At 40.1% G+C, this 26,725-nt stretch overlaps 2 protein-coding genes and 1 pseudogene across 2 annotated transcripts; all 3 read left to right on the top strand.

Moving 5' to 3' along the window:
• Nucleotides 1–4,836: 4,836 nt before the first annotated feature.
• On the top strand, nucleotides 4,837–6,772 carry LOC143881072 (uncharacterized). The gene is made up of 2 exons (XM_077384068.1): nucleotides 4,837–6,396; nucleotides 6,521–6,772. Exons 1-2 carry the CDS (start codon nucleotides 4,843–4,845, stop codon nucleotides 6,527–6,529), a joined length of 1,563 nt encoding a protein of 520 aa, XP_077240183.1. The 5' UTR covers nucleotides 4,837–4,842; the 3' UTR covers nucleotides 6,530–6,772.
• A 14,193-nt stretch (nucleotides 6,773–20,965) lies between these two features.
• LOC143880629 (glucan endo-1,3-beta-glucosidase pseudogene) lies at nucleotides 20,966–21,784 on the top strand (annotated as a pseudogene).
• Nucleotides 21,785–22,550: 766 nt separating this feature from the next.
• Nucleotides 22,551–24,774, top strand: LOC143881071 (glucan endo-1,3-beta-glucosidase-like). Its single transcript, XM_077384066.1, has 2 exons — nucleotides 22,551–22,685; nucleotides 23,748–24,774. The coding sequence occupies exons 1-2, from the start codon at nucleotides 22,595–22,597 to the stop codon at nucleotides 24,689–24,691; spliced, it is 1,035 nt and encodes a 344-aa protein (XP_077240181.1). The 5' UTR covers nucleotides 22,551–22,594; the 3' UTR covers nucleotides 24,692–24,774.
• Nucleotides 24,775–26,725: the final 1,951 nt, after the last annotated feature.

Raw genomic sequence — 26,725 nt, 5'->3', positions numbered from 1 at the left:
TCGTTTCTCGAGTCCATTTGTGAATGGTCATGTGTTCTCTTTAAGCCCGTTTGTAAACGGTACCTCATTTTCGAGTCCATTTGTGAATGGTCTCGTCTTCTCCTTGAGCCTGTTTGTGAACGGTACCTCATTTTCTGAATCCATTTGTGAATGGTCTCTTATCCTCCTTGAGCCCGCTTGTGAAAGATGTCTCATTTTCTTTTAAAAAAAAAAAAAAAAAAAAAAAAAAAAAAAAAACCCGCTTGAGAACGATCTTTGTTCTTTCTGTTCGGAATCCATTCGAAAGTGGTATCTCATTCTCTCGTTGCCCGTTTGTGAACGGCACCGCATCAGGATTTCTTATTATGTTCTAATTCTAGGATTTCATTTAGGGCCTTGCATTAGGTAGTAAATGTTTGCGTCTAAGTTCCGTTTGTGTAGAGTCTTTTGTCGATTAAAGCTACGCAAAATGGCTCTGTCATTTTGACTTTGGTATTCGATGACTACGTCATCTCTACCAAAGAGGGGCATCTGTAGACACCCCATTTTGCTCTACCTTAATCGATAAAGAAATTAGGGTTTGTTTTCCGTCGGTTTTCCAATGTCTTTCTTTCCCGCATCCGTTTGTTACATTTCTAAATATTTTTGGTCGTTTCCGTCGTGTTTCGTATTTTCCCGCTAAATGTTGAGAAGGATTATTCAGAAAAATCTAAACCAGAGAGAATTGGGACCCGTTTGGTGGGCCCGCATTGGGTGCTTCGATTAAATTTGGATCGAGAAAGTTGGACCCATTTGGTGGGGCCGCATGATGCATTTTGATTAAATTTGGACTCGTTTGGTGGGCCCGCATTGAACATTTGTTTAAAATCGAATCAACCGAGGGCCCACATTGTGGGGCCCGCGTTGTGGGGCCTCAGTGGGGCCTCTTGTGAGGCCTCTTACGAAGAGCAATGATGGTAGCTCTCCACTAAGAAACATGATGGGCCCTCCACTAAGAGCAATAATGATGGACTCTCCACTAAGAAACATGATGGGCCCTCCACTAAGAGCAATAATGATGGACTCTCCACTAAGAAACATGATGGGCCCTCCACTAAGAGCAATAATGATGGACTCTCCACTAAGAAACATGATGGGCCCTCCACTAAGAGCAATAATGATGGACTCTCCACTAAGAAACATGATGGGCCCTCCACTAAGAACAATAATGATGGATTCTCCACTAAGAGGGACAACATGATGAGCTCTCCACCAACATATCTCTCTCTCTCTCTTTCTCTCCCTATATATATCTCCCTTCCCATCCATAAGAGAGAAGAAAAGATAAATTTATCTTCCATTATCTCTTTCTCTTCCATTATCTCTTCTAATCACTCCCTCCAATCCCTTTCCTCAATATATTCTTCCATCCCTCTCCCTAATATTCTTCTTCCATTATCTCTTCACTCCCTCAATCACTCCCTCTAAACACTCCAGAGAAAGCGAAAGACGGCGGAGCGGATCGGCGGCGGCAGGATTTTTTATATTTTTTTGGATTGGGCGGAGATCTTCACCACAGGTAGGTGCATTGTTCTCAAAATATTTCTGTATTTTTCCGAATTTTTCTGATTTTTTCCGCAAATTGTGTTTTAAAAATGGAAAACTCTTCAAAAAACATCTTTTGACGAAGAAAAATTAAATTATATACCAAACAGATTCTAAAATTAATGAAATTTCGTGGGAAAATAATATGTTACTGATTCATTTTACCATGAATTTATAAAGATTTTTGGAGTTTATTTGGTATATTATTTAATATTTTCTTTGAAACTTATCAGATTTTAGGAGAATTTTTACTAACATCAGATCATCATTAAAATTCATAAAATTTTTACAGTAGTCTTATCTTCCATATTACTTGTTACTGTAAAAGTTTCGTGTGATTTGAATCTGTTTTAATATGGGATGTAGTGTTAATTTATAATCTGGTCTGGAAATTGTAAAATCCGAAATTGGTAGTAAATAATTTCTAAAATTCATGAAAATCTCACTGCATGCTATTTTGATTCATATAGTATTTCTGTAGACATTTCATAGAATTTAGAGTTATATTTCTACTAGTTTATGTGTTAATTGTGCAATCTGGACATTTAATGGTTTAATCAAGATTAAATGTGAATTTAATGTAAAAATATGCAAAACTCATCCTGTAAGCTACATACATTTTCATCTTGCTGCTGTAGAAATTTCAAATCATTTCGAATTTATTTGCAACAATTTCACTTGTAAAACCGCTCATATGCTTAAAATTGATAAAATCCATGGAAAATTCGAAATTAATTGAAAATCATATAAAAGTTCCTAAAGAACTTTAAAATTCTGTCACATGTTCACTCCTTAATCCATTGAAACAGAAATTTTAGGATCTTTAGATTTTCCTGGAAAAATGGCCAGTGCATCCATAATCGTATCCCAATTGCAACTTGATCTTTGACAATTTGAATATTTAAGTTATAGCATGTTGTTGGCTCCGAGGTTATTGTCCACGGAAATCCTGAGATTCTGCCAGGCAATAAGATGCTATAACCTAAGTATTAAATTGCACAAGGAAAGAGCACACGATTCCCTCCTTTGGATGCCATTCAAGGCCGAAATTGGTGAACCCTAGAACCATTGGTAATCCTTAAATGTCTAGAAACTGAAAATCTTCGAAATCTGAAACTCATTAACCTCGAGAACTTAAATCGATTTATCTTGTGTCTTTCGGAACCATTGGATTATGGTTTCCAATCTAAGAACCATTAGAGCCCAATTTAGGAACACTGGTGTCGTGCCGTGTCCTAGGTTTTAGGGAGTCCTAGAGTTAGGAGTCCAGCCTCATCACGGACGCTTGCTATGAATAGCAACCGTACCATAGGTCTAGTTACACTAGTCACCCGATCTTTCCCTAGGACAAGCCTAGTAAACTAGGATGTAGGCAAAACCTGCATTAGTCTAAGGGACAACTTGCATTCAGATAAGAATCATATAGCATCTTAGATGAAATCCTAAGATAATAAAATCCTCAACTTGAATTAAATAATTCCTCTTAAAACTGTTGAAACAGTCAAATCCGTCTAAGTCGGTGTCCTAGTTGAGTTAGGCATATATAGCTTAGCTTAGGTGCACCGAACTACGTCGACTCTGATCCCAGTGAGGCTTGGGTACGTAGGCAGCTTGGATGTCTGATGGCATACCACCCGCGAGTCGGCACCACAACAAATTGTGGTGTTTTGTATATTAATTTTCTTGTAAATGCTTAATCAAATCACTTAGGTTTTCCATGAAATTAGAATTCTAGGAGAACTTGCACTTAGATTGAATCCAGACAAATCAAGAAATCAAAATACACATTTAGGATTCACATTGAAATTAAATCATAGGATGCATGTCCCGTAGATAACATATTAACATAGAGTTGAATGAGCCATTTAAAATAAATTTAAAAGAGTTAGCTTTTGGAATCGAAGACCGATTATCGGGCAGGAATGGTGCATGTGGTGGATAAATCCCCATACCTTCCATTCTTGTAACCAGGTAGCGAGTCTAGATTTCTGGTTAATTACGGGTCCTAGATCCCACATCTAGGTGGCGACTCTGTCAGTCTCTTTTATGTGGAATTCGGATTGCCTTAGTGATCCCAAGTTCACATAAAAGACGAATCTAAATCAACACTAAGAAGCACATGCCAATCGCGTGGGTACTAGAGACCAAAGGAGAGCGCGCGGCGGCTCGCGCCCCACCCCTCTCGCGGGATCATGTCCCACATGTGGGCTATCTCCTGAGCAAATGGCCAGGGTCTTTCCAATGTCTCTTACTGGGGTGGCGAAGAAGTGGTTTCTACGTCGAAAGCCCGAAGAGGTGAAGACCTTACAAAGCATCTCCAACAAATTTGTAGAGCAGTTTTCTATGGAAGAGGGGATAGAGGTTACCAAAAGGGATCTCAAGCAGTTAAAGCAAGGTCCTCTGGAGACCTTTACTTTTTTCATCCGTCGTTGGCGTCGAAAGTCTGCCCAGCTAAGCGAGAGGCTATCAGAAGAAGATCAGATCAAGCTGGTGATCAAGGGTTTGTCGCCGCAGTATTTCCATTTTTTGTCCCCTCAGCATTACACCGATTTTGACCATCTAATTAAGACTGGGACGAGGACTGAGGATGCAATAGCTAAGGGTCTGAGGGCCAGGCTCCCATCAGAGATCAGGGAAGGAAAGAGACCCGTGGTCGCACAGAAAGAAGTTGACCACGTAAACTATGTTCGCCCGGAGGCCAGGACTGTAACAGAGGTGGCGAGACCAGCCCCAGCCCCAGTAGAACAAAAACCTCTGAGACACTTTGATCCGCTCCCATACCCTTTACCTCTGATTCTGAAAAAGTTGATAAGGGATAAGAAAATCAGGCTACCTGAAATTAGGCCAGTACCTAACCCGTTACCCCCATATTGGAGAGCAGACCAGTATTGTGAATACCACAGAAATTCGGGTCACCTCACTGAAAGATGTCTGGCCTTAAAGCATGCGCTCCAGACTATGTTAGAGAACGGAAAGCTTGAGGTGGAAAGGCCCAATGTAACTCGGAATCCCCTTCCCAATCATCGTGCAATTCCTCCTCCTGCGACGAATGCCATTTTTGTCGAGGAGCCAGTTCTTGATCCATCCATTCTCATTTGTGCAATCACTCCTGATGAACCTTATATTCTAAGATTTGATCCTGAAGAGATCGAGGAGATGGAAAGAGAAAGGTCTTATGCCCTCTGGAGGGGGAGCACCAGCTTGGCAGAGGCGTCCTCTCCATATGTCCTTCGATGTGAAGATGTCGAGGCAGAAAAGGAAACGCATTATGTTCTAAGGATGGGTGATTTTGAAGAAGAGGAGGTAATTGAAACTCCGTATGTTCTGAGAATGGATGCAGATGATTTGCTTCTGTTAGAAGATCAGTGTGACGAGCTTCGTCATGTTACCAGGGGTGGCCGTGTGTTCAAGCCCGCGGAATTGAGAGCAGAAAACCCTGTAGAAGCAGTAAGAGCAGCTGAGAATCAGGGGCAGAGTAGGCCGAGTGCAGATGAGGAAGAAGATAATCTGTTGAAGCAGCTGAAGAAGACCCAAGCAAACGTTTCCATTTGGGGCCTACTTATGTCTTCGTCTAAGCACAGGAAGGTTGTACTCAAGGAGTTGAATGCTGCTCAGGTGTCAACTGAGATCACTCCCGATGAGTTAGTAAGCCTAGTCGCGGTAACTAGGACTTCCAAGGTAATATCTTTCACGGACGATGATTTACCTCCTGAAGGGAGTGACCATGCCCGTTCACTCAAAATTACTGTGATCTGCAACAAGAAAAGGGTACCCGAAGTGCTAGTCGACAATGGGTCCGCTCTGAATATTTGTCCTCTAAGTACTGCAGCAACTTTGGGCTTCGGGCCCGGGGATTTCATTCCTTCTGAGCAGGGTATATTAGCGTATGATGGCACCCGGCGAGATGTCATCGGAACCCTGGCCACTGAAATCCAGATTGGAGGAGAAGACTTCGACATCGAATTTCAAGTATTGGACATTAAGGCTTCTTTCTTGCTGTTATTGGGTCGACCTTGGCTGCATAAGGTCGGAGTTATCCCTTCTACCCTTCATCAAAAGTTGAAGTTTGTTCATAACGGCAGGGTAGTGACTGTAAAGGGTGACCCGGACTTAGAGATTGGGCAGATTTCACAAGAGCTAGTAGTTGGGAAGGAAGCCGATGTCAGCTTGACAGGTTTTTCACTGGAGGTGTCGGTCATATCCATGAAAGAAGCCATGGGCGAGGAAGTTTTCTTCTTGACTAGCACCAACTCGAATGTAGTCAGGATGATCCGTAAACAAGGTTATATTCCGGGCGCAGGGCTGGGCAAATATCATCAAGGCCCTACTGAGTGGCCTGTGATCAGAACTTTCAATGGTCTCTTTGGCCTGGGATATGAGCCGACCGAGCAGGAGGTCAAGGAAATGAAAAGATACATGCTGAAATGGGCCGAGTGCCGCCGCCGGGGACTAGAATTGCCTATGGGATCAATCAGTCTGGTCAGAAACGGCATTTTCAGAAAAGAGGGGGCAGATTTTCCATTTTGCGGGTTTGCTGAGCCATGGACCGATGATGTGACAGGGCAGAGGTTTCCGGGTTTCGAAATATTCTTTAACCTGGAGTTATCAGAAGCGCCAATGAGTGTTCGGATTACTGAGGAAGCATCGGAAACTGATTGGGCCGATGTTTTAGAGCCGAGCTGTCTGAATGTCATGTTTCAGATTGAATATCCAGTGGTTGGCGGTGAGACCGAAGCGTCAGAGGTGGCAGTTGTAGGCAGAGATGCATTCATTCTGAACCCCGCAGAGTTAATCACCCCAGCCGAGGGACCCTTGACCAACTGGACCTCCCAGGTTTTACCTCGAGTAGTCTTTCAGTATAGTCCCGTTTCCTCAAAAGAGTCAGTAGTCTCTAAGTATACGTCTACTTCCCAGTCTGATATTGAGTTTGTTTATTCTAACGATTCTTTTGATGCAGGTACCGTAGAAGTTGGATCTGGTTCCGGAGTCGGTGACAAGTCTCTTTCTAATAAGGTCGAGTCCAAGAGTACTTTAGATGATGAGTTTATTTCTTCAACTGCACATATGCCAGCGTTGGTTGAGTTCAATGTTGAGTTGTCTGTTGAGTCTTTGAATACATCGTTAAAGTCCAATGCAATGCCTGCTGTGGGCTATTCCATTCTTGATGTAACCAATTCTATGAATGAAATGAAAGACTCTTTTACATACATTCCTGTTTCTGTTTCTCCTGTTTCCATTTCAAGTACTGAATATGCTCTTAAAACTGATAATATTAATAATGATAATCAAGATTCCTTCTCTGATGAGGATGCCGACGAAACTCCCCTTGAAATCAAACATATGATTCAACAAGAGGAGAGTCGCCGAGCAAGACCGCTCGAAGAGGAAATTGAAACTGTAAATATTGGTGACGAAACCTTAATTCGGGAAATACGAATTGGCAAAACTTTATCTCCCGAAGAGCGTGAGGAATTAATCACTTTACTTAAGGAGTTCAAGGAGGTTTTTGCTTGGTCTTATGATGACATGCCGGGATTGAGCGAAGACATTGTCCAGCATCGATTGCCTCTAATCCCTGGCGCAAAGCCAAAGAAGCAAAAACTTCGAAAACTTAAAACAGAATGGGAGTTAAAAGTTCATGATGAAGTTAAAAAGCTATTGGAAGTAAAATTCATTCAAGTTGTTGAATATCCAGAATGGCTAGCGAATATAGTGCCGGTGCCCAAAAAGGACGGAAAGGTCAGGATGTGTGTGGACTTCAGGGACCTCAACAAAGCAAGCCCGAAGGACGATTTTCCGCTTCCGAACATTGATCTTCTGGTGGACAATACCGCTGGTCATGCTCTGTTATCTTTTATGGATGGGTTTTCAGGATATAATCAGATTAAGATGGCTCCAGAAGATATGATCAAGACAGCGTTTACTACTCAGTGGGGAACTTACTGTTACAGAGTAATGCCTTTTGGGTTGAAGAATGCAGGTGCTACTTATCAGAGAGCTGCAACTACTCTTCTTCATGATATGATCCACAAAGAAGTCGAGGTCTATGTAGATGATATGATCGTCAAGGGAAAGACTCGACCAGAGCATACTGTCGCTTTAAGAAAATTCTTTGAAAGAATCAGAAAGTATCAGCTTCGTCTAAACCCCAGCAAGTGTGTATTCGGGGTTACTTCAGGAAAGCTACTTGGATTCATGGTGAGTGAAAGGGGAATCGAAGTAGATCCTCAGAAAATCAAAGCGATTCAGGAGATGGAACCGCCGAGGACCGAAAAGCAGATCCGAGGTTTTCTCGGGAAAGTTCAGTATCTGAGACGGTTTATAGCTCACCTGACCATGACCTGTGAGCCTATTTTCAAGCTTCTGAAGAAGAATTCATCGAAGAAATGGACCGAAGAGTGCCAGGTGGCTTTTGAAAAGATTAAGCAGTGTTTATCCTTACCTCCTGTTTTATCCCCAGTCATCCTGGGTCAGCCATTATTGTTGTATTTGTCCATCACAGATACGGCGATGGGTTGTATGCTTGCTCAGCAAGATTCAGGGTCAAAGAAGGAAAGGCCAGTATACTACATCAGCAAGAAGATGCTAGAATACGAAGTGAAATATACAATCTTGGAGAAGACCTGTCTAGCATTAGTTTGGGCAACTCAGAGGCTCCGGCATTACTTGTTATCAAGTAAAGTACTTCTGCTTTCACGAATGGATCCGTTGAAGTATCTGTTTGAGAAGCCTGCTCTTACTGGAAGAACCGCAAGGTGGCTGTTATTGTTATCTGAGTTCGACATTACTTATGTCACTCAGAAGTCTGTTAAAGGGCGGGTCATTGCAGAACAGTTAGCTGATTCCCCTGTGGAAGAGAATGCATTCCTAAAGGTTGAATTTCCCGATGAAGAGATTATGGATGTTGAAGAAGATACTCCAAATACCAGATGGACAATGTATTTTGATGGTGCAGTCAATAACCAAGGTCAGGGAATAGGAGCAGTACTCGTATCACCTCAGAAGGAGTATATTCCTATATCTATCAAGTTGCAGTTTGAGTGCACCAACAACATGGCCGAGTATGAAGCTTGTATTGCCGGACTGGAGGCAGCCTTAGCTTTGCAGATTCAAGACATTGATGTGTTTGGAGATTCCATTTTGATCATTTGCCAGACTAATGGAAAATGGAAGACTCGGGAAGATAAATTGATCCCGTATAATGCATATCTCGAATCTTTGGTCCAGAAGTTCAGGAGCATTACGTTCACTCACTTGTACAGAACAAAGAATCATTTTGCTGATGCTTTGGCTACACTGGCTTCTATGTTAGACATTTCAGCAACAATGGAGGTCCAGCCACTTACAGTGCGACTGCAATGGGAACCAGCACATGTGAACGTTATCGAAATAGCAGCCAGGTGCCCAGATGGAAAGCCCTGGTATACAGACATCGGGAATCTCATATCTGGTGAAGGGCATCCACCTGAGGCTTCTGGAAAAGAGCGAAGAACCCTTCAGAAATTAGCTGCCAATTTTGTTATTTGTGGTGATCAGTTATATCGCAGATCCTTTGACGGAATCCAGCTTTTGTGTGTTGATGAAGACAAAGCAGTTGAGCTTATCGAGCAGACCCATGAGGGAGTTTGTGGACCTCATATGAATGGGAAAATGTTGTCAAGAAAGATTTTGAGACTTGGATTCTATTGGCCCACAATGGAAGCAGACTGCTTCGCATTTGTGAAGAAATGCCATAAGTGTCAAGTCTATGCAAATCTTATTCATGTACCTCCTTCGGAGTTGCACTCTATGACTTCTCCATGGCCGTTTTCAGTATGGGGAATTGACATAATTGGGAAGGTTCATCCGAAGTCTTCGAGCGGGCATGAATACATTCTGGTCGCAATTGATTACTTTACGAAATGGATTGAAGCCGCTTCATATGCTTCTATTACTTCGAATACAGTTGCAAAGTTCATCCGTGCCAACATTATTTGCAGATATGGAGTACCTCATGAGTTAATCTCAGATAATGGTTCTCACTTCAAGAAGAAAGTAGCGCACTTGTGTGAAGAGTTTAAAATAAAGCATCACAAGTCGTCTCCTTATAGGCCGCAGACGAATGGAGCCGTTGAAGCAGCAAATAAGAACATCAAGGTAATCATCAGCAAGATGACAGAAACTTATAAAGACTGGTCAAACAAGCTTCCTTATGCTTTGTGGGCTTACAGGACGTCGATCAGATCTTCTACAGGTGTCACTCCATATTCTTTAGTGTATGGAATGGAAGCAGTTTTGCCTGTTGAACTCAGAATCTCATCTCTAAGAGTGATGATAGAGGCAAGCTTGCCAGAATCTGAATGGGCGAAGGCCAGACATCAAGAACTGCAGATGATAGATGAGAAGAGGTTACGAGCTCTGTACCATATCCAGGGGTATCAAAGGCGGATTGAAAGGGCGTTCAATAAGAAGGTTCGTGTCCGAGATTTGAAGCCAGGGGATCTTGTCTTGAAGTCCTATAGGGCACCGGTATTTGATCCAAGAGGGAAGTTTCGTCCAAATTGGTCTGGTCCTTATATTGTCGATGAAGTCCTGCCAGGAAAAGCCGTAAGACTCCTCAATGAAAATGGAGAAAAATTAACAGAACCTACAAACCTGGATCAGTTAAAGAAATATTACGCCTAAAACACTGGAAGGCCATCTTTGGACGACTTGAGCCTGTTAAGCCAATAGCCCAGATTTCAAAAATGAAAACCCCTTTTTGCTAAACTCCTTTGAGCCAAAAGCAAAATCTCTTTATCAAACTTAAACCAGGGGCATCTTTTATGACTCTCGTCATAAAAGATATTAACCTCGAACTACGCGGGACCTGATTCCCATTTTCTTTGGGGATACGTAGGCAGTCTGGAGGATCCAGATTCGGTCTAATTGCTCACAACTTACCAAATGTTATCCTGTTTGAACCCGAGCCTACCTAAAAGTCCTTCTGGTGTTATTGGCCCAGGTTTGTAAAAAAAAAGAGAAAAGAAAAATGATGGAGTCTTGGACCCGCTAGACTGAAAACCCGCAAGGGCGTTCTAGGCAAAAGTTAGGGTCATTCACCCGCTAAGTTGAAAACCCGAAAGGGCGGCTTAGGCAAAAATCAGGGTGCTAAGCCTGCTGGATGGAAAAAGCTGCAAGGGCAGACAGTCCAGACAAAAATTAAGGCGTGCGGTCCGCTGAATCGAAACCCTAGAAGGGGCAATTCGGTATGGCAGTGATTTCACAGAGGATGGCTTTTGAAAGCCGATTGTGCTTCCATTTTGGGCATTACATCAGAGTCTGAGTAAGCGCCAGCATAATTTCTTTCGATACTTCTTCAAGTTAAAGTGGTTAAAGCTAAGTAATCCAAAGGAGGTAATAACCGTGACTGAAATACCGAAAAGAGGAATGAAACACTTTTAGATGCGGTATTCAAAAGATCCTAAGAGCGGTAGACTGTTACCACCTTAAACATTTATCAAATTAAGAAGCAGATTCAGTCTCTTTTAGAGTCTATGTAGTGCATTTGTCAAAGTTTTCGTCTGTCATTTGTCAAAGTCTCGTTTATCGTGTGTCAAAATCTTTCATTGTCAGGTCAAAGTCAGGTCTTTAAGGTCAACTTTAGCCTTTACTTCTCTTGAGGCTGGGGTGATAAGCTTTAAAAGTAAGAAGTTGCATCTCCTGCGGACAGAGCCGAACAGAGCCGAACAGAGCAGAGTTCAGAAGGGGCAACTTTTCAAGTTTATTCGGAATGTTATCACGAAGTGCAGGAGGAAGAATGCTTTGAGCAGAACCCATTTTCCTATATTTGTAAAAGCTTTGTAACCTCAAGCATTTCTTTGAAATGAAAGCCTTTCAGTTGAACCCTTGCGTTTGGCTCTCTTATGAATCTTGTAATGGAAATAAAATCATACTAGGGGCATCTTTTATGCCTTGGTTTCCCAAGTCATAAAAGACGTCGAACAAAACTTTAGAGTTGAGATGGCTATTCTTGTCAAATAAAGATAAGAGAAGCTCAAACATCCCTTTTCGAGCTAGGCTCCTTGATCAGTTTCTTCAGAAAAATCCAATCCTCGTTGGAATTTAAAATTGAGTTTTGCATTTTTCAAAATATAGGCTGAGTTTTGGTTTATTTGTTTAAAGGGGCCAATGCCCGCGAGATTTCGTCAAATACCTTTGAGTTATACCTGTGGTAAAGGTTATGATTTCCAGATCTATTCCAGCTATGCTATGTTTTAGCTATCTTTCCTCCCCTCTGATCTCTGGGAGGTTATGATAGGAGCGACCTGACCATCATTTTTTAGAATAAAAAGCTTGAGATAGCATCCTCTCCGGTCTTGAAAATTTGAGTCTTCTCAAATATTCTCTACCCGTCCTGTAATCCGGTATTGAAAGTTTGAGTCTTCTCAAACATTCTTTACCCGTTTTGAAATCCGGTATTGAAAATTTGAGTCTTCTCAAATATTCTCTACCCGTCTTGTAATCCGGTATCGAAAATTTGAGTCTTCTCAAATATTCTCTACCCGTCTTGTAATCCGGTATTGAAAGTTTGAGTCTTCTCAAACATTCTTTACCCGTTTGAAATCCGGTATTGAAAATTTGAGTCTTCTCAAATATTCTCTACCCGTCTTGTAATCCGGTATTGAAAGTTTGAGTCTTCTCAAACATTCTTTATCCGTTTTGAAATCCGGTATCGAAAATTTGAGTCTTCTCAAATATTCTCTACCCGTCTTGTAATCCGGTATTGAAAGTTTGAGTCTTCTCAAACATTCTTTACCCGTTTGAAATCCGGTATTGAAAATTTGAGTCTTCTCAAATATTCTCTACCCGTCTTGTAATCCGGTATTGAAAGCTTGAGTCTTCTCAAACATTCTTTACCCGTTTTGAAATCCGGTATTGAAAATTTGAATCTTCTCAAATATTCTCTACCCGTCTTGTAATCCGGTATTGAAAGTTTGAGTCTTCTCAAACATTCTTTACCCGTTTTGAAATCCGGTATTGAAAATTTGAGTCTTCTCAAATATTCTCTACCCGTCTTGTAATCCGGTATTGAAAGTTTGAGTCTTCTCAAACATTCTTTACCCGTTTTGAAATCCGGTATTGAAAATTTGAGTCTTCTCAAATATTCTCTACCCGTCTTGTAATCCGGTATTGAAAGTTTGAGTCTTCTCAAACATTCTTTACCCGTTTTGAAATCCGGTATTGAAAATTTGAGTCTTCTCAAATATTCTCTACCCGTCTTGTAATCCGGTATCGAAAGTTTGAGTCTTCTCAAACATTCTTTACCCGTTTTGAAATCCGGTATTGAAACTTTGAGTCTTCTCAAACAATTCTTTACCCGTTTTGAATGATCTGGCTCTCGATTCCAGGATAAAAACTCGATATATCTCCTTGGCTCCTAGCTTTGCTAAGTTATAGCCATTGTTTCTTCCTTCGACCTCTAACTTTGTTATGTCAGGTGTTTTCTGGCTATCGACTCCAGGATAAAAACTCGATGTATCTCTTTCGTCCTAGCTTTGCTATGTTATAGACTTTGTTTCTTCCTTCGACCTCTAACTTTGTTATGTCAGGTATTTTCTGGCTGTCGATTCCAGGATAAAAACTCGGTGGTAAAATGAAAACTCTTTGAGTGATTGGAATGATTTGTTTGTTTGTTTGGTTGGTGCTCTTTGAGCAATTGTTATGTTTACTTTGGCTTAGCCTGAAAAAAAAAAAAAAAAGTGTGTTTGTAATTTTGCAATCGTTCGTTCGTCTTTTGTTAATTAGTTTAGATAGTTGAGTCATGAGTATTAGGGAGAGACTATCTCTTTTGAGATGTCTTACTTGCTGAGTTAAGAGTCTGTGAGAGGCTATCTCCCTATTGTTGGTAGAGTTTTGTGAATATAATTTTAAAACTGAAAACCCAAAAATTTGCTTTGCTTTGTTTTCTGGTCAGTCAAAATGTGTCGTCTGTTCAGCTTTGCCATTCGCGTGTTACACACGCTCTGCCAAAGAGGGGCATCTGTAGACACCCCATTTTGACCGGACCCAAGTTCGCTATGCTTGAGCGAAACCCCATCCAATCATTTCCGCCATGTTTCGCATTTTTCCGTTAAGTATTGAGAGGTTGAGAGAGATTATTCATAAGAATCCGAGCGAAAGAGAATTTAGACCCATTTGCTGGGCCCGCATCGAGCATGTCCTATTAAAATAAGATCAAACGGGTGTGCCCTGCATTTTTTTTTTTTATGAAGAATATGGTTTTGTTTATTTATTTATATGGACTCTTTGAATAAGATCAATTTCTATGGTGGGCATCGTGTATTTTTACCAATCCGGTGGGGGCTCATTATTGTGAAAAATTAAAATTTAAACTTATGGCTTGTCGGCTTGTCAAATTGGACAACATGGATCATCCTATGGAATAGATTTAATGAGTGCGACCGATTTACATTATGGCCCACTATGATATACGATTTAGATCACTAAATGAGGTGGGCATATTGTATTTTTTTTATGCAACCCAAATTATAGCATGATCCGAGCCATTTAATTTATGGTCCAACTTCTAACTCGTCGGAATTATTGAGCAAGGTGGGCTCCAATTTGAGTTGGTAGGCATTTTTTTTTTTTTTTTTTTTTTTTTTTTTTTAATATATTGTGCAAACCATTAGATCAACCTCTCTCTCTTTTATTTTTGGAAGAGCCATGTGTATAGATATTGGTGGGAAAAGTTACACGTGAAACTCTGGCTTCTCATTGTTTCATATGAAAGATAAATGGACAGGGAAGGCCTCATTCATAAAAGCAAGTCGGCATGTTTCCATTGCATTGCAAGTATCCCTCACCTCAATCATTATTTTGCTGAGCACAACCAATTTTTTTAAAAAGGAAAATGTCTAAATATATAATTGTTTACAATGGCCAAAGGTAAGTACAGTTGAGAATAAAGGAAATTTTCTAAAGCAAGGCAATAGTTAATTTGGGTAGTGGAGGAAACCTTGGGTAGTGGAGGAAACCAAGCGTGAGAGGGTTACTTATTTTATTGAGATTCTACTTTTGAGGGGGTAATGAGAAGGAAATTGGGTCTTTCTAAAAAACAAGGAAAATATTATTTAATAGGGAGAAAGAGAATCACATTAGAGAGTTTTTTGGTTTTTTCTCTTTTCTTATTCTTGGACGGTGGAGGTGAGTAATTTTTTCTATTCCAGATGCTTTTTGATTTTTCTCTCCTTGCTCTTATTTATTCTGATTTTCTCGATCTCCCTAGGGGACAGATCTGAGATACCTCGAAGAGAAAACTCTCTCTCTCGGTCATTAAGGTCGCATCCCATCCTCTCAACTAAAACCCCTTTTAGACCAACATCCTCTCTCTTGATCTATCTAAATTTTCAACAGGCAGTCCTCTTGCTCTTGCATTTCTGATTTTTTTTAGAAAGAAGCTAAGTCCCCATTCTTCATTCCTTGGTAGAAAGCATACTGCTGAAATTGGTTTTCTTGGATTCTCATCTCCAAAGTGGGCGAATTTTCATTTTTTAATTCATGTTTCATCCCAAAGCATATAAAGAGGGATCACTTGGCTGCTCATGGATCAAGATCGATTCTCACTCTACTCGTTGTTGAATTTTGACCCTGTGATCACTCTCTCTAAGATTTTGATAACCCTTCTTTTCAAAGAATAATAGAATTGAACCTTTTATTCCTATTTGGGTTCTGTTACCTCGTCCTCCAAATCTCCTCTCATTCAGCTGGGCGTTTCTTCTATCCACTTTCTTGGTTCTTGATCGACCAAACTCTTTTGGATTTTCTATTCTATTCCATATTCCTGGATAAGCAACATATCGGACAATAAAGAGTGAGAAAAACAAATAAGAAGGAAAGAGAAAGCGGAGCGGATCAAGCGTCGGCGGGGTTTTCGGATTCTTTCGGCGGCGGGGATCTCCATTTCAGGTAAGTACAAATTTAATAAATTTCGTTGTATGATTAGGCTTTTTTTTTAGTCATAAGTTTTCATATGCTTCAATTCAATTTATGTCCCTTACTTGCATATTCTAGTGTTAATCATTGATTAAAAGATTGTTTAATCAATACCCAAATTGAAAAACCATTAGGATTCCCCAATTTAATTAGGATTTTTGGATTTATTAGCTCTAGGGATTTTTCGAATCTTTTGGACAAAGCCATCAAAAATAAAATAAATAATGATTTTTTTTTAACCTAAAAGATCATAAACAGACAGCCCATTCCATATTGATAGAACTAGCCCCCACTCCAAATTGATAATTACAGCCCCTATTCCATATTGATAGAACCAGCCCCCACTCCACATTGATAATTACAGCCCCTATTCCATGTTGATAGAACCAGCCCCCACTCCACATTGATAATTACAGCCCCCATTCCATGTTGATAACAATAGCTCTAATTCCAAGTTGATAACAACAGCCCCCACTCAATCTCAAGAACCCAATAATAATAGCCAATTCCATATTGATAGAAATAACCCATTTTTTATTTGATATTCACAGCCACTCCATAAAGCCATGTATCCCATGTAATGTCCAAGAGCATCTATAGACCTCTTTTGTCTAAAGTTTACACAAGCCCACCTTATTCCCATAATCATATTACCCATACCATCAACCCATCTCATCCGAATCTCAATTGTAATATAAAAAACTAATCAAGATAAAATAACAGCACATACAAAAATGTAAAAAAAAAATATATATAATAATATAGCATTCAAACAAAATTAACAATTAAGAAAGATAGCATAATGAGACAAAAATCCATAGGTACAGTATAACAAGACAAGATGACAATCATGGCATAATAAATAAATAAAAAAGAGGAAGCCACAAGGTGAGTTTGTACAATTATCAAAACGTGGTAGTGCCAATATTCTTCCCGCCATAGTGCTGGCTGCCCATTTTGTGACCCGATTTCGAACCTCTAAACCATAGATTCACAGAAAATAGTAAACTACAAAGTTGTAGCCTTTTAAAAGATCTTTACAACGCATATCTGTACATTAAATTTGGCCAAGCGGTTAAAGAATTATGATAGTTTTAGTGGGCTGTCTTCGTTAGACATTTTAATGGTCAATGTTTTATCAAATTTGTGCAATTATCAAAACATGGTCGTGTTAACATCATTTTGCAAACAAAAATCAAAAGACACTAATCTAAAATACGCCCAACCTAAAAGACACAAATCCAAAATTCACCTATTAAAAATTACCGATTTAAATCTGTTAAAAGCCATTAACCAAAAGACCACTAAAAGTCACAAGTGAAACTAAAAACTTCTATTCAAACAACTTAAAAGACACCACACACACTAAAGGCCTCAAGATAATTAAAAGCTCCAAGAAAATTCTAAAAGTTTCTACAAACCCGAAAGAATTCGAGCTTCCTAAGAGCCTGTAGATTCAAAATTCCTTTAGGAACCTTTAGAGCCCAATTTAGGAATACTGGTGTCGTGCCGTGTCCTAGGTTTTAGGGAGTCCTAGAGTTAGGAGTCCAGCCTCATCACGGACGCTTGCTATGAATAGCAACCGTACCATAGGTCTAGTTACACTAGTCACCCAATCTTTCCTTAAGACAATCCTAGTCTAGAAGGCCTGCTGGCCTCATTTGTAGAATCCCCTCTCATTGCGAGGGCGATGAAGGCGCTAGCCCAAGCCCACCCTTAGGGGGCGTGCTCAATCCAAGTAGCATACCCCTCATTTATATATAGGATACTTGCCTAGTCTTGCTAGCATTTTTCTCTATCCTACCTCTGTGTCTAGGAGACTTGCCCAGTCTCTTTCTCTTGCTAAACCTCCTCTTTGTGCGTCGTTTGGTTTTGGGAGAACACCCTACTCGGCTTGGCTTCATACCCCTATCCTATATGGGTATCTGGTTGCACATTTGTTGCACCCTAGGGCTAGGTAGCTGTCCGGCTCGGCTGGGTGTTTTACCTTTGCCAAATATGCGCAGGGTCTCTTATTCCTTTTACGTCATTTGTGTCTCGGAGACAAGCCTTGTCTCATGTAGAGAGTTTCCCCTTTAGGAGGCTTACCTAGCCTCATGTTAGAGTGGCCTCCTCTTTTAGAGTGAGTCTTTGACTCGATAGTGTTATTAGAGAGTCTCTGACTCATTTATTCCCCCTCTTTAGTGTAGTTAGTTCGGAGTTTCTCCTTTAGAGTTGTTGATTACTTCGCTTTGACTAGAGGCTAACTCAGTCTTATTAGAGCTTTGCTTGCTTGGGATCTTGGATCGTTTTCTCTCTTCTTGGGTCGCTATCTTTCTTGTTGTGGTTTGTCTCTTTGAGACGCCAGTTTCTTATTGTGGTTCGTCTCTTTGAGGCGTTAGTTGCGTATTCGGGGTTTCCCCTTTGGATTTAGGGCTTTGCCCTAGTTTATGGTGTTACTTGCGTGTTCCCTTTAAGATTGAAAGCGTTTTAAGGTTTAGAGCATTGGAAAAGCTTTAAAATCCAAAAAAAATTAGAAATTTAAAACTCAAAAACATTTGAAAACTTTAAAAATATCAAAAACATTTGAAAATATAAAAAACCTTAAAAAATCTGAAGTGTGAGTGTTTCTTTTAGAAGCGTAGTTTGAGAGTTCGTTTCGAACTACGTTGGCTTGATCCTCTTCCGAGGTACGTAGTGCAGCTTGGGATTTACATCCCAAGTCCAGCCAAACTTTTTTGTAAATAAATGTTTTAAACCTTCTTCAAAAACCTTTAAAATCTTGTTTTCAAAAGATCTTCCTCTAGAGTTAGGAGTTTCTCCTAGATAGAGAGTTTTAGAGTTAGGGTTTTTCTTTTGATAGGTTGTTTGATTGTTTGTTTGCTGTGTGCTTGTTTTAGAGTTAGGGGTCTGTCCTAGAGTTATAGGAGCGCCTCCGTCCGGTCAGTTGGCGATTCACATCGCCGACTGATGACTAGGTCTTGGATACGTTAGCGATCCCTTGGTTTTCCTTAGGACACACAGCCTAGCTACACATAGGTTGTAGGAACCACCTGCATTAGCTTAGGGCTAACCTGCATTTAGCTAGGACATATAGGGTGTCCTAAAATCTACAATTCACTGGAATTTAAATAATCGTTCAAGAAGCTTTAATAATTAGTCCGGTCTTTTAGATCGAGTCTAGGATAGAGGTCTAGGTGTCTTAGGCATCCTAGCTTAGAATAGGTACGAAGAACTACGTTGCCTTGATTCTCGTGGAGGCGGGGATACGTAGGCTTCTTTGGATGAATACCAGACCATCCGAGGACTCGGGCTAATAATTTAGAGTCTTAGGATTTGTTGTATTGTTATTGTGTGTTTTGATGTGTTTTTCTTATTTTCTAGTACTGATCCTATACCTTTTAGCTATAGCTTGCATGTGTTTGCACATCAAAATTTAGACACCCATTAGGTATGTCACTCATAACCTAGCTATGCTTAGGTGACACCTCTTTCATTTATTTTTTGTGTGCTTATTATTTCTATTCTCAGGAAATGCATGCTTAGATAGACGATTCCTGAGGATCGTTCCCATTTCACATGATTTTTGCCCAAAACTCTTCGAGGTTAATAATAAATGGCATAAGAGACCAAGTGTTCGCACTCGGGCGAATTGGGGGCGCTCTTCGGACCTTCTCCATTCGTCATCAGGCACGGACCTTTTGTATCTCTGGTTATCCATTGCAAACAGAGCATTTGTTTTGGTTCCATGGCTTGTCCATGGATGGCGACTCTGAGTTTATTTTAGGTATGTCTCGGTTTCGAGCCCTGGCTCCGGATCAAGACATATCTCTTTCTTTTTACATCGCCACTCGAGCTATGCTATGAGGGTGGCATCAGTTTCGAGAGTTCCTTGGCAGAGCTCTCCTTCACGTTGTGGAGATCTTAGAGGATTGCAGGAGGGATCTCGCGTCCCTCGGCACCGTCCTCAGGATCGGGGTCCACACACGTTTTTGCAGATTTCCCCTTATTCATTTACATAGGGAAATGTTGTGAGCACCACCATGTTGAAATGATTTCAGCACCACCATGTTTTAATAATTGCATAACCCTAGCTCGTCTTTTCTTTTTTAATTGGCTTGTGAGAGCTTTTTGGGAACAGTAGTATTTACATATCTGTAAATGATGAAAGACAAGATGGGTTAGTAGAAATATTAAAACATGGTTATGCCATATCATTTCCACGCGTGTATAGGGATTTGATATGCAATTTCACGGAAAACCATTCCGTGGCTCACTTTTACAGGAGAGTAGGCTCACTTTTTATCAGATTTTGTCGTATAATTCATTTCATTCATCTCTGGTGGCAGTTCTCTCCTACAAAAGTGAGCCACGGAATGGCTTTTCACGAAATTGCATAGCAAATCCCCTATATAATCTTAGGGAGATGATTTTTTCGCCCCCTCTGTACGATTATGCGCCCCCCTTCAACGTGAATTGTGGCAGACTTTAATTTTTTTTGACATCAGATCACATTAAAAGGAGTGGCGCATAATCCTACAGGGGTGAAAAAATGATCACCCTAATCTTATCGGTGAAATTATGCATGTTGGGCATAATAATAGTGGCACCCTTGATATTTGATCCAATGTTAGCCTATGAAGAAGTCGGCGTGCCGTGCCATAGAAAAATTTGTGTTTATAGGGTAGTTCGACCTGTCCGATCAGGAGCCCATGAATGAAGAGACAAAAAGAAAAGTAAAAACTACCAAAACCCCAGTTTATAAACCGAAATCCCATTTCGTTTTTATACCCAAAGATTATTTCCTACCATGCCAAAACTACATATTAGTTCTTTTCCAATTGTTGAATATCCCAATCACTCACTTACATTTATAAATTATAATTAGTATTTTCTTCCAATACAATTTTTTTAAGAATATGTATTTAATTAATACAATATTTTCTTCCAATACAAAGCGCAATTGCCCATCTTCTACTAGGACCTTTCGATCCCTGCTCACCAATTCTCTAGTTTTTCATTTTTATGTTTGAATTTGGATTTGATAAGGAAAAAAAAAAACAGAAAATCAAGAAGCTGATTTCTCTTAACCACGTGGTGCATGCTGATTGTTGGCTTCTCCCTCGGTCTTATCTTCGGTTCCCCATCTCATTTTTCTTTGGTTATCGCTTGAAAGTTACCTAGATTTCGATCTAGAAAATTTGATCAAGGACCATTCCAATAGTTATTCCAAAGAAAAATATCGGCAAAGCTCTACAACGGACCAACATTTATCCACCCGAAAAGATTTTAGAATGATAACCAATCTAATACAATTTGGTCATTGCCATAGTGTTTCCGCGTTTGGTGGGGACTCGATCTCTATTCCTTGTTTTCTTGTGCATGTATCAAGATAGAGGATCCCATTTTTTTCAAAACGGAATTCCATTTTACTAGTCATCTCAAAAGAATAACAATCTGAAGATCAATGGTCTTACGTGTAGGTGGACAATCCATCGGTGTTTGCTATGGAGACCGCGGAAATGATTTACCCCCAGCGCAGGAAGTCATTGATCTTTATAAATCACATAACATCGGACGGATGAGACTCTACTATGAAAATGAGGCAGCTCTCCAAGCACTCAGAGGATCCAACATCCAAGTCCTCCTCGACATCCCTAATGAGAGACTCCAAGAATTCGCAACCAACCCTTCTGCTGCAAATTCATGGGTCCAGATAAACATAAGGAACTATTGGCCCGATGTTAGGTTCCGATACATCGCCGTTGGTAATGAGGTAATCCCTGGTGGGTCCGCCCAGTATGTACTTCCCGCCATGCAAAATATTCAAACTGCAATCGCATCGGCGGGTCTCCAAGACCAAATCAAGGTGTCCACCGCGGTCGCGACTGGGGTCCTTGAAAAGTCCTTCCCTCCCTCCCAAGGTTCTTTTAAAGGTGATGCACTAACTTACTTACAACCAATTGTTCAATTTCTAGTCAACAATGGGGCTCCACTATTGGCCAATGTGTATCCTTACTTCGGCTACGTCCTAGACCCTAATTCCATCTCCCTTGAGTATGCTTTGTTCACTTCGGCGTCCACTGTAGTTTCAGACGACCAATTCCAATATCAGAACCTTTTTGACGCGACCATGGATGCTCTCTACTCTGCTTTAGAGAAGGTGGGCGGGCCCAATTTGGAGATTGTTGTTTCGGAGAGCGGTTGGCCATCAGCCGGTGGGACCGCAGCCACGGTTGCTAATGCTCAGATGTACAATGCAAATCTTTTTAGCATTTTCAATTAGGGAAATGGTATCCCCCCCTTAAACAGGTAAAATCCTCCCTTTAAAACTTAACGGATAACATTTGGGAGGAGGGGGGGGGGATCATTCCCCTTAATAAAACACAAATCAAGTTTTTATTGACTCATGAGTTACTCTGTCCCATGGATCAAAGAGGGAAAATAAAGTATGAAACCCAAAATGAAAACCGCACACACATAAAAAAAAAGGGCGGGCCAGTGCACGAGGCTCCCGCCGCCGTTGGGGGGGGGGTCTCGGGAGGGCAGAGTAATGAAAACCACACAATTAGGAAAAAAGAGATAGTTGCAAATTACAAGTCAGGAAAGATAACTCTTGACACATCTTAAGAGAAAAAAAAGGATAAACGTGAAAAAAGGTCAGACCTTGATCTAATTCCGGAGTCACAGGTAAAAGATTTGAAGAAAACGAAAGGAGTCACCGGTAAAAGATTTGAAGAAAACGAAAGAATTTAGAAAAGAAATGAAGGGATAAATACAAGAGGAAAAACATAAACCTGGAGAGAAAGGAGAGAACTTGAAGAAAAAAGTTGCGTATTCGTTGGGTTATAATTAAAGATAACAAGAGAAACGGTTGAAGAAAAACGTTACGTAATCGTTGGGTTATAAAGAAAAGAAAAATTCAAAGGCAATAGGGACAAAGAGAGTCTCAATTAAATCAAGTATTGATGCATTTGACGAGGCACAAAAGTGGGGCAGTTGGGTGTTAGTCACACGGCAATGTACATATGACAGTGCTTCTAATCCTCTATATATAAGCGGGTATTTTGTAGGAGGAGAGCTATGAGTTATCTCCATGACTACCTTCTCTATTACTAGTGATAACCTTTTCATGGTTTCCTTACTGTTTCTTATTGGGCTTCTCATGCCCACCCTACAAATAGCAGGTCCTCTCTCTCTCTCTCTCTCTCTCTCTCTCTCTCTCTCTCTCTGACACACACACATTATATCGTATATGTGCTTAGCTGCACCTAATGGGGGCACGACATAGTCACCACCTTTCTTGTTTCATCCAATGCACTTCATCATTTTAACTTGCGAGTCGTTCACGTTCTGCTCATGTCAACATGTCATTCACATTCTGACCCACACTTGATGTCGCGTTTGGAGGAGCCCTGATTATGTGAAGTTACACACAAACACCATATCAGCACTCCTCTTTCTTTCTCTCTCACACACATATATTATATTGTATATGCTCTTATCTACATGTAATCAGGGTTTTTTAAATAATATTTTCTTCCAATCCATTTTTTTAAAGAATATTTATTTAGTACAAGTCTCTAGGATTACAAAGCCCAATTGCACACCATACACATGTGCTAATCAAAGTTCTACTAGGAAAACTAAGACGAACTAAGTTGGGGACCCTTACCGGTCGCCTATTCTCTTGATTTTTCATGTTTTGTGTTTGAATCTGGATTTAAAAAGAAGAAAAAAAGAAGGAAAATCACAAAGGTGATTCCTCTTAACCAAGTGGTGCATGCAGATTGTTGGTTTCTCTATTGGTCTGGTTCTTGGTTCCCATCTCATTTTCCTTTCGTTATCAATCAAAACTTCAGAGTTTTTTATTGAGAAAACTTGATCAAAGGCAAAGTACTATGTCGGACTAACAAATATCCAATCAAAATTATTTTAGAGTGATAAGCAATCTAATGTCTATATTGACGTTGGGACCATCAACATGTCCATCGATTGTTATTTCAAAAGAAGGAAAACACTTTAAAAATGGAACTCCTTTCTGAAAAAAGAGACGAAAGTAAAAATGACCAATGATTTGGTCAATTTGAAAGTGTTACAGTGTTTGGTGGGGATTTGAGAGCTCTCTTCTTCGTTTTCTTGTGCAAGTGTCACGATAGAGGATCCTTTTTATTTTTACAAGCTGGATTTCCATTTTACTACCTATCTCAAAAGAATAACAATTTGAAGATCAATGGTTTTAAATGCAGGTGGACAATCCATCGGCGTTTGCTATGGAGACCACGGAAATGATTTACCTCCAGCACAAGAAGTCATTGATCTTTATAAATCACAAAACATCGGACGGATGAGACTCTACTATGAAAATCCGGGAGCACTCCAAGCACTCAGAGGATCCAACATTGAAGTCCTCCTCGACGTTACCAATGACAAACTCCAAGAATTGAACGACCCTTCAGCTGCAAATTCATGGGTCCAGAATAACATAATAAACTATTGGCCCGATGTTAGATTCCGATACATCGCCGTTGGTAATGAGGTAATCCCCGGTGGGTCTGCCCAGTATGTACTTCCCGCCATGCAAAACATTCAAAGTGCAATTGTATCAGCGGGTCTACAAGACCAAATCAAGGTGTCCACATCGGTCTCAACCGTGGTCCTCGGAAACCCCTATCCTCCCTCCCAAGGTTCTTTTAGTGGTGATGCACTAACTTACTTACAACCAATTGTTCAATTTCTAGTCAGCAATGGGGCTCCATTATTGGCCAATGTGTACCCTTACTTCAGCTATGTGGGAAACACTAATTCCATCTCTCTTCAGTATGCTTTGTTCACTTCACCATCCATTGTGGTAATGGATGGCCAATTCCAATATCAGAATCTTTTCGATGCGATCATGGATGCTCTCTACTCTGCTCTGGAGATGGTGGGTGCACCCAATGTGGAGATTGTTGTTTCAGAGAGCGGTTGGCCATCAGCCGGTGGAACCGTAGAAACAATCGATAATGCGCAGACGTACAATGCCAATCTGATTAGACATGTGGCGCAAGGGACTCCTAGACGGTCTGGAAGGGCTATAGAGACTTATGTGTTTGCCATGTTTAATGAGAACCAGAAGGATCCAGGGATAGAACAGAATTTTGGGCTTTTTTACCCAAATAAACAGCCAGTTTACACAATCAATTTCCCTTAGTGAGTGAGAGAGGAATTTGTGAGGGTCTAGTTTTATAAAACTTGTATCTTAAATAAGACTTTCAGTAACGGCTAAGGTCACTCGATTGAATTACATAAACAGTGACAAGCAGGTGCACAATTTACAGTTAGAGTGCCATTTCGTATGTACTAATTGGAAAAATTTTGATTACGAGTTGAATAAATATATGTTAATGGAATGAGTATGCATTAATTTTAGTACTCTTTTTGGCGCTATTGCAAGAATTTTAGTTGCTCTAGCTTTTAGATTCCAAGTTTACACACAAATTGCATCGAGAACACTCATGTGGGCACTTGAAGAAGAAAATAGCTTTGGATTTTGTTGGCATCCAAGAAGTAAATTCATGAAAATTCAAAACTTTTGGAATTCGTAAAATCTTTTTTGAAAGATTTGATGAGTTATTTAATCCCTTGCAAATTTGTTGACTATTTAAAGTTATTTCCATCGTAATCTCAATATAATTCAAAATACAATAATGGGACTCCAACTATTCTGTCATTAACCTGATCTTTTGTTAGCATATCTTCGGTTAGGTACATGATAAGGAAGTTAGAAGATCAATACTTCAGTTCATCTTATTTTCTATCTAGAGATTAGTAGTTGATTTAAGGATAGGAAGTTAGCATTATCTCCTGTGTTTTAATTGTAAAGGGTGTAGTAAGAATTGAATAAATAGTGTTGGAAGAGCACTTACTCTCTAAATTTAATTAGCGTTTCCGTTGTTCTTAATACTAAAATATATGGTATCCTATTATTTGGTATCAGAGCGCAGATTGTTTGCAATTGAAGTAATAAATTGGATGTGTTACATGTAGTAGTTAGAGGTGGGCACCAAATTTAGTTGTGATACTCTGTAGAGAGATTCAAACTCTCTATCCGTAGCAAGACACCTTAGACTACATGCCCAAGATTGTAAAAGACAAAGGCCCATACCGAAAATATAACAAGAAGAGCACGCACAATTAACGAAAATATAAAAAGAAGAGCACACAATGGGAAAAAATCAACAAGAATAACTTCTATTCAAATCAGGAGACTCTATAGGTATATATAAGCCTAAATTTGTCTTTTTCTCTTGTTGAGGAAGACTCTATAGGCATATATAAGCCTTAAGAAGGTTAAACCTATTATATATCATTTATTTGTACACACGGGATTCTACTTCTACTAAAAAAATTTCTTGCATGGCACTTTTGCCTATTGCCTAAGGACTTTTACTTATTTATAGATATACCCCTATGAGAAATGACTAAAAGATTCGAGCACAGAAAATTAGATTGATAAACAAAAATGTAAAAATCATTCAAGTTAGCATGACATTGAAATAGGTCGCATATGACGACTACAAATTTGCCTCATTATGAACTTGTAGGAACTATACTACATAGTTGCCTCTCGATAGTAGGGGTGGACATGGTTCCGGTTCGAACCAAGGAACCGAACCGAACCGGCAAATTTGGTTCGGTTCGGTTCCATTTCTATATGGTTCGGTTATGGTTCAGCAATCCGGGAACCGATGCAAATTCGGTTCAGTTCTGGGTTTGGGATCCCTGAACCGAGAACCGAACCGAGAATCGAATTGGTTTAATGTGATTTTTGCTTGGGATATTAGGGCCTTTTTGCTTTGGATATTAGGGCTTGATTATTTCCCAAATTTGTAGTTCATGGCTTCATGCATTGCCAAAATTTGTGCATGATTATCCCACCTGTTTGTACTTCTTCATACTTCATATAAGTTTTGCATTGCCCAAATTTGTGCCTGTTACTGTCACTGTTAGTGCTTGTAATTCATATATAAACAGGGCCATTGGTGAAGGTTGGGTAAACCCAGAACCGAACCGAACCGAACCGATTATATATGGTTCTGGTTCGGTTTGGTTCGGTTCCACACATATATGGTTCGGTTCTGGTTCCAATTTCAGGGAACCGATTATATATGGTTCAGTTCTGGGTTTAGCCCAAAACCGAACCGAACCATGTCCACCCCTACTCGATAGGGTATAATGCAACATA

This window comes from Tasmannia lanceolata, unplaced genomic scaffold, assembly GCF_043159265.1.
Source record: "Tasmannia lanceolata isolate RefF3 unplaced genomic scaffold, GAP_Taslan_0.1 ptg000007l, whole genome shotgun sequence".
Lineage (NCBI taxonomy): Eukaryota > Viridiplantae > Streptophyta > Magnoliopsida > Canellales > Winteraceae > Tasmannia > Tasmannia lanceolata.
The sequence above is the reverse complement of the archived record's forward strand: the minus strand, read 5'-3'. Positions and strand labels throughout refer to the sequence as shown.

Excerpts from the sequence above, each read along its gene's own strand:
- LOC143881072 (XM_077384068.1), top strand. The coding sequence starts at position 4,843 with ATGGGTGATTTTGAAGAAGAGGAGGTAATTGAAACTCCGTATGTTCTG.
- LOC143881071 (XM_077384066.1), top strand. The coding sequence starts at position 22,595 with ATGACTACCTTCTCTATTACTAGTGATAACCTTTTCATGGTTTCCTTA. Across the intron at positions 22,686-23,747 it reads GCCCACCCTACAAATAGCAG|GTGGACAATCCATCGGCGTT; the intron begins GTCCTCTCTCTC and ends TTTTAAATGCAG.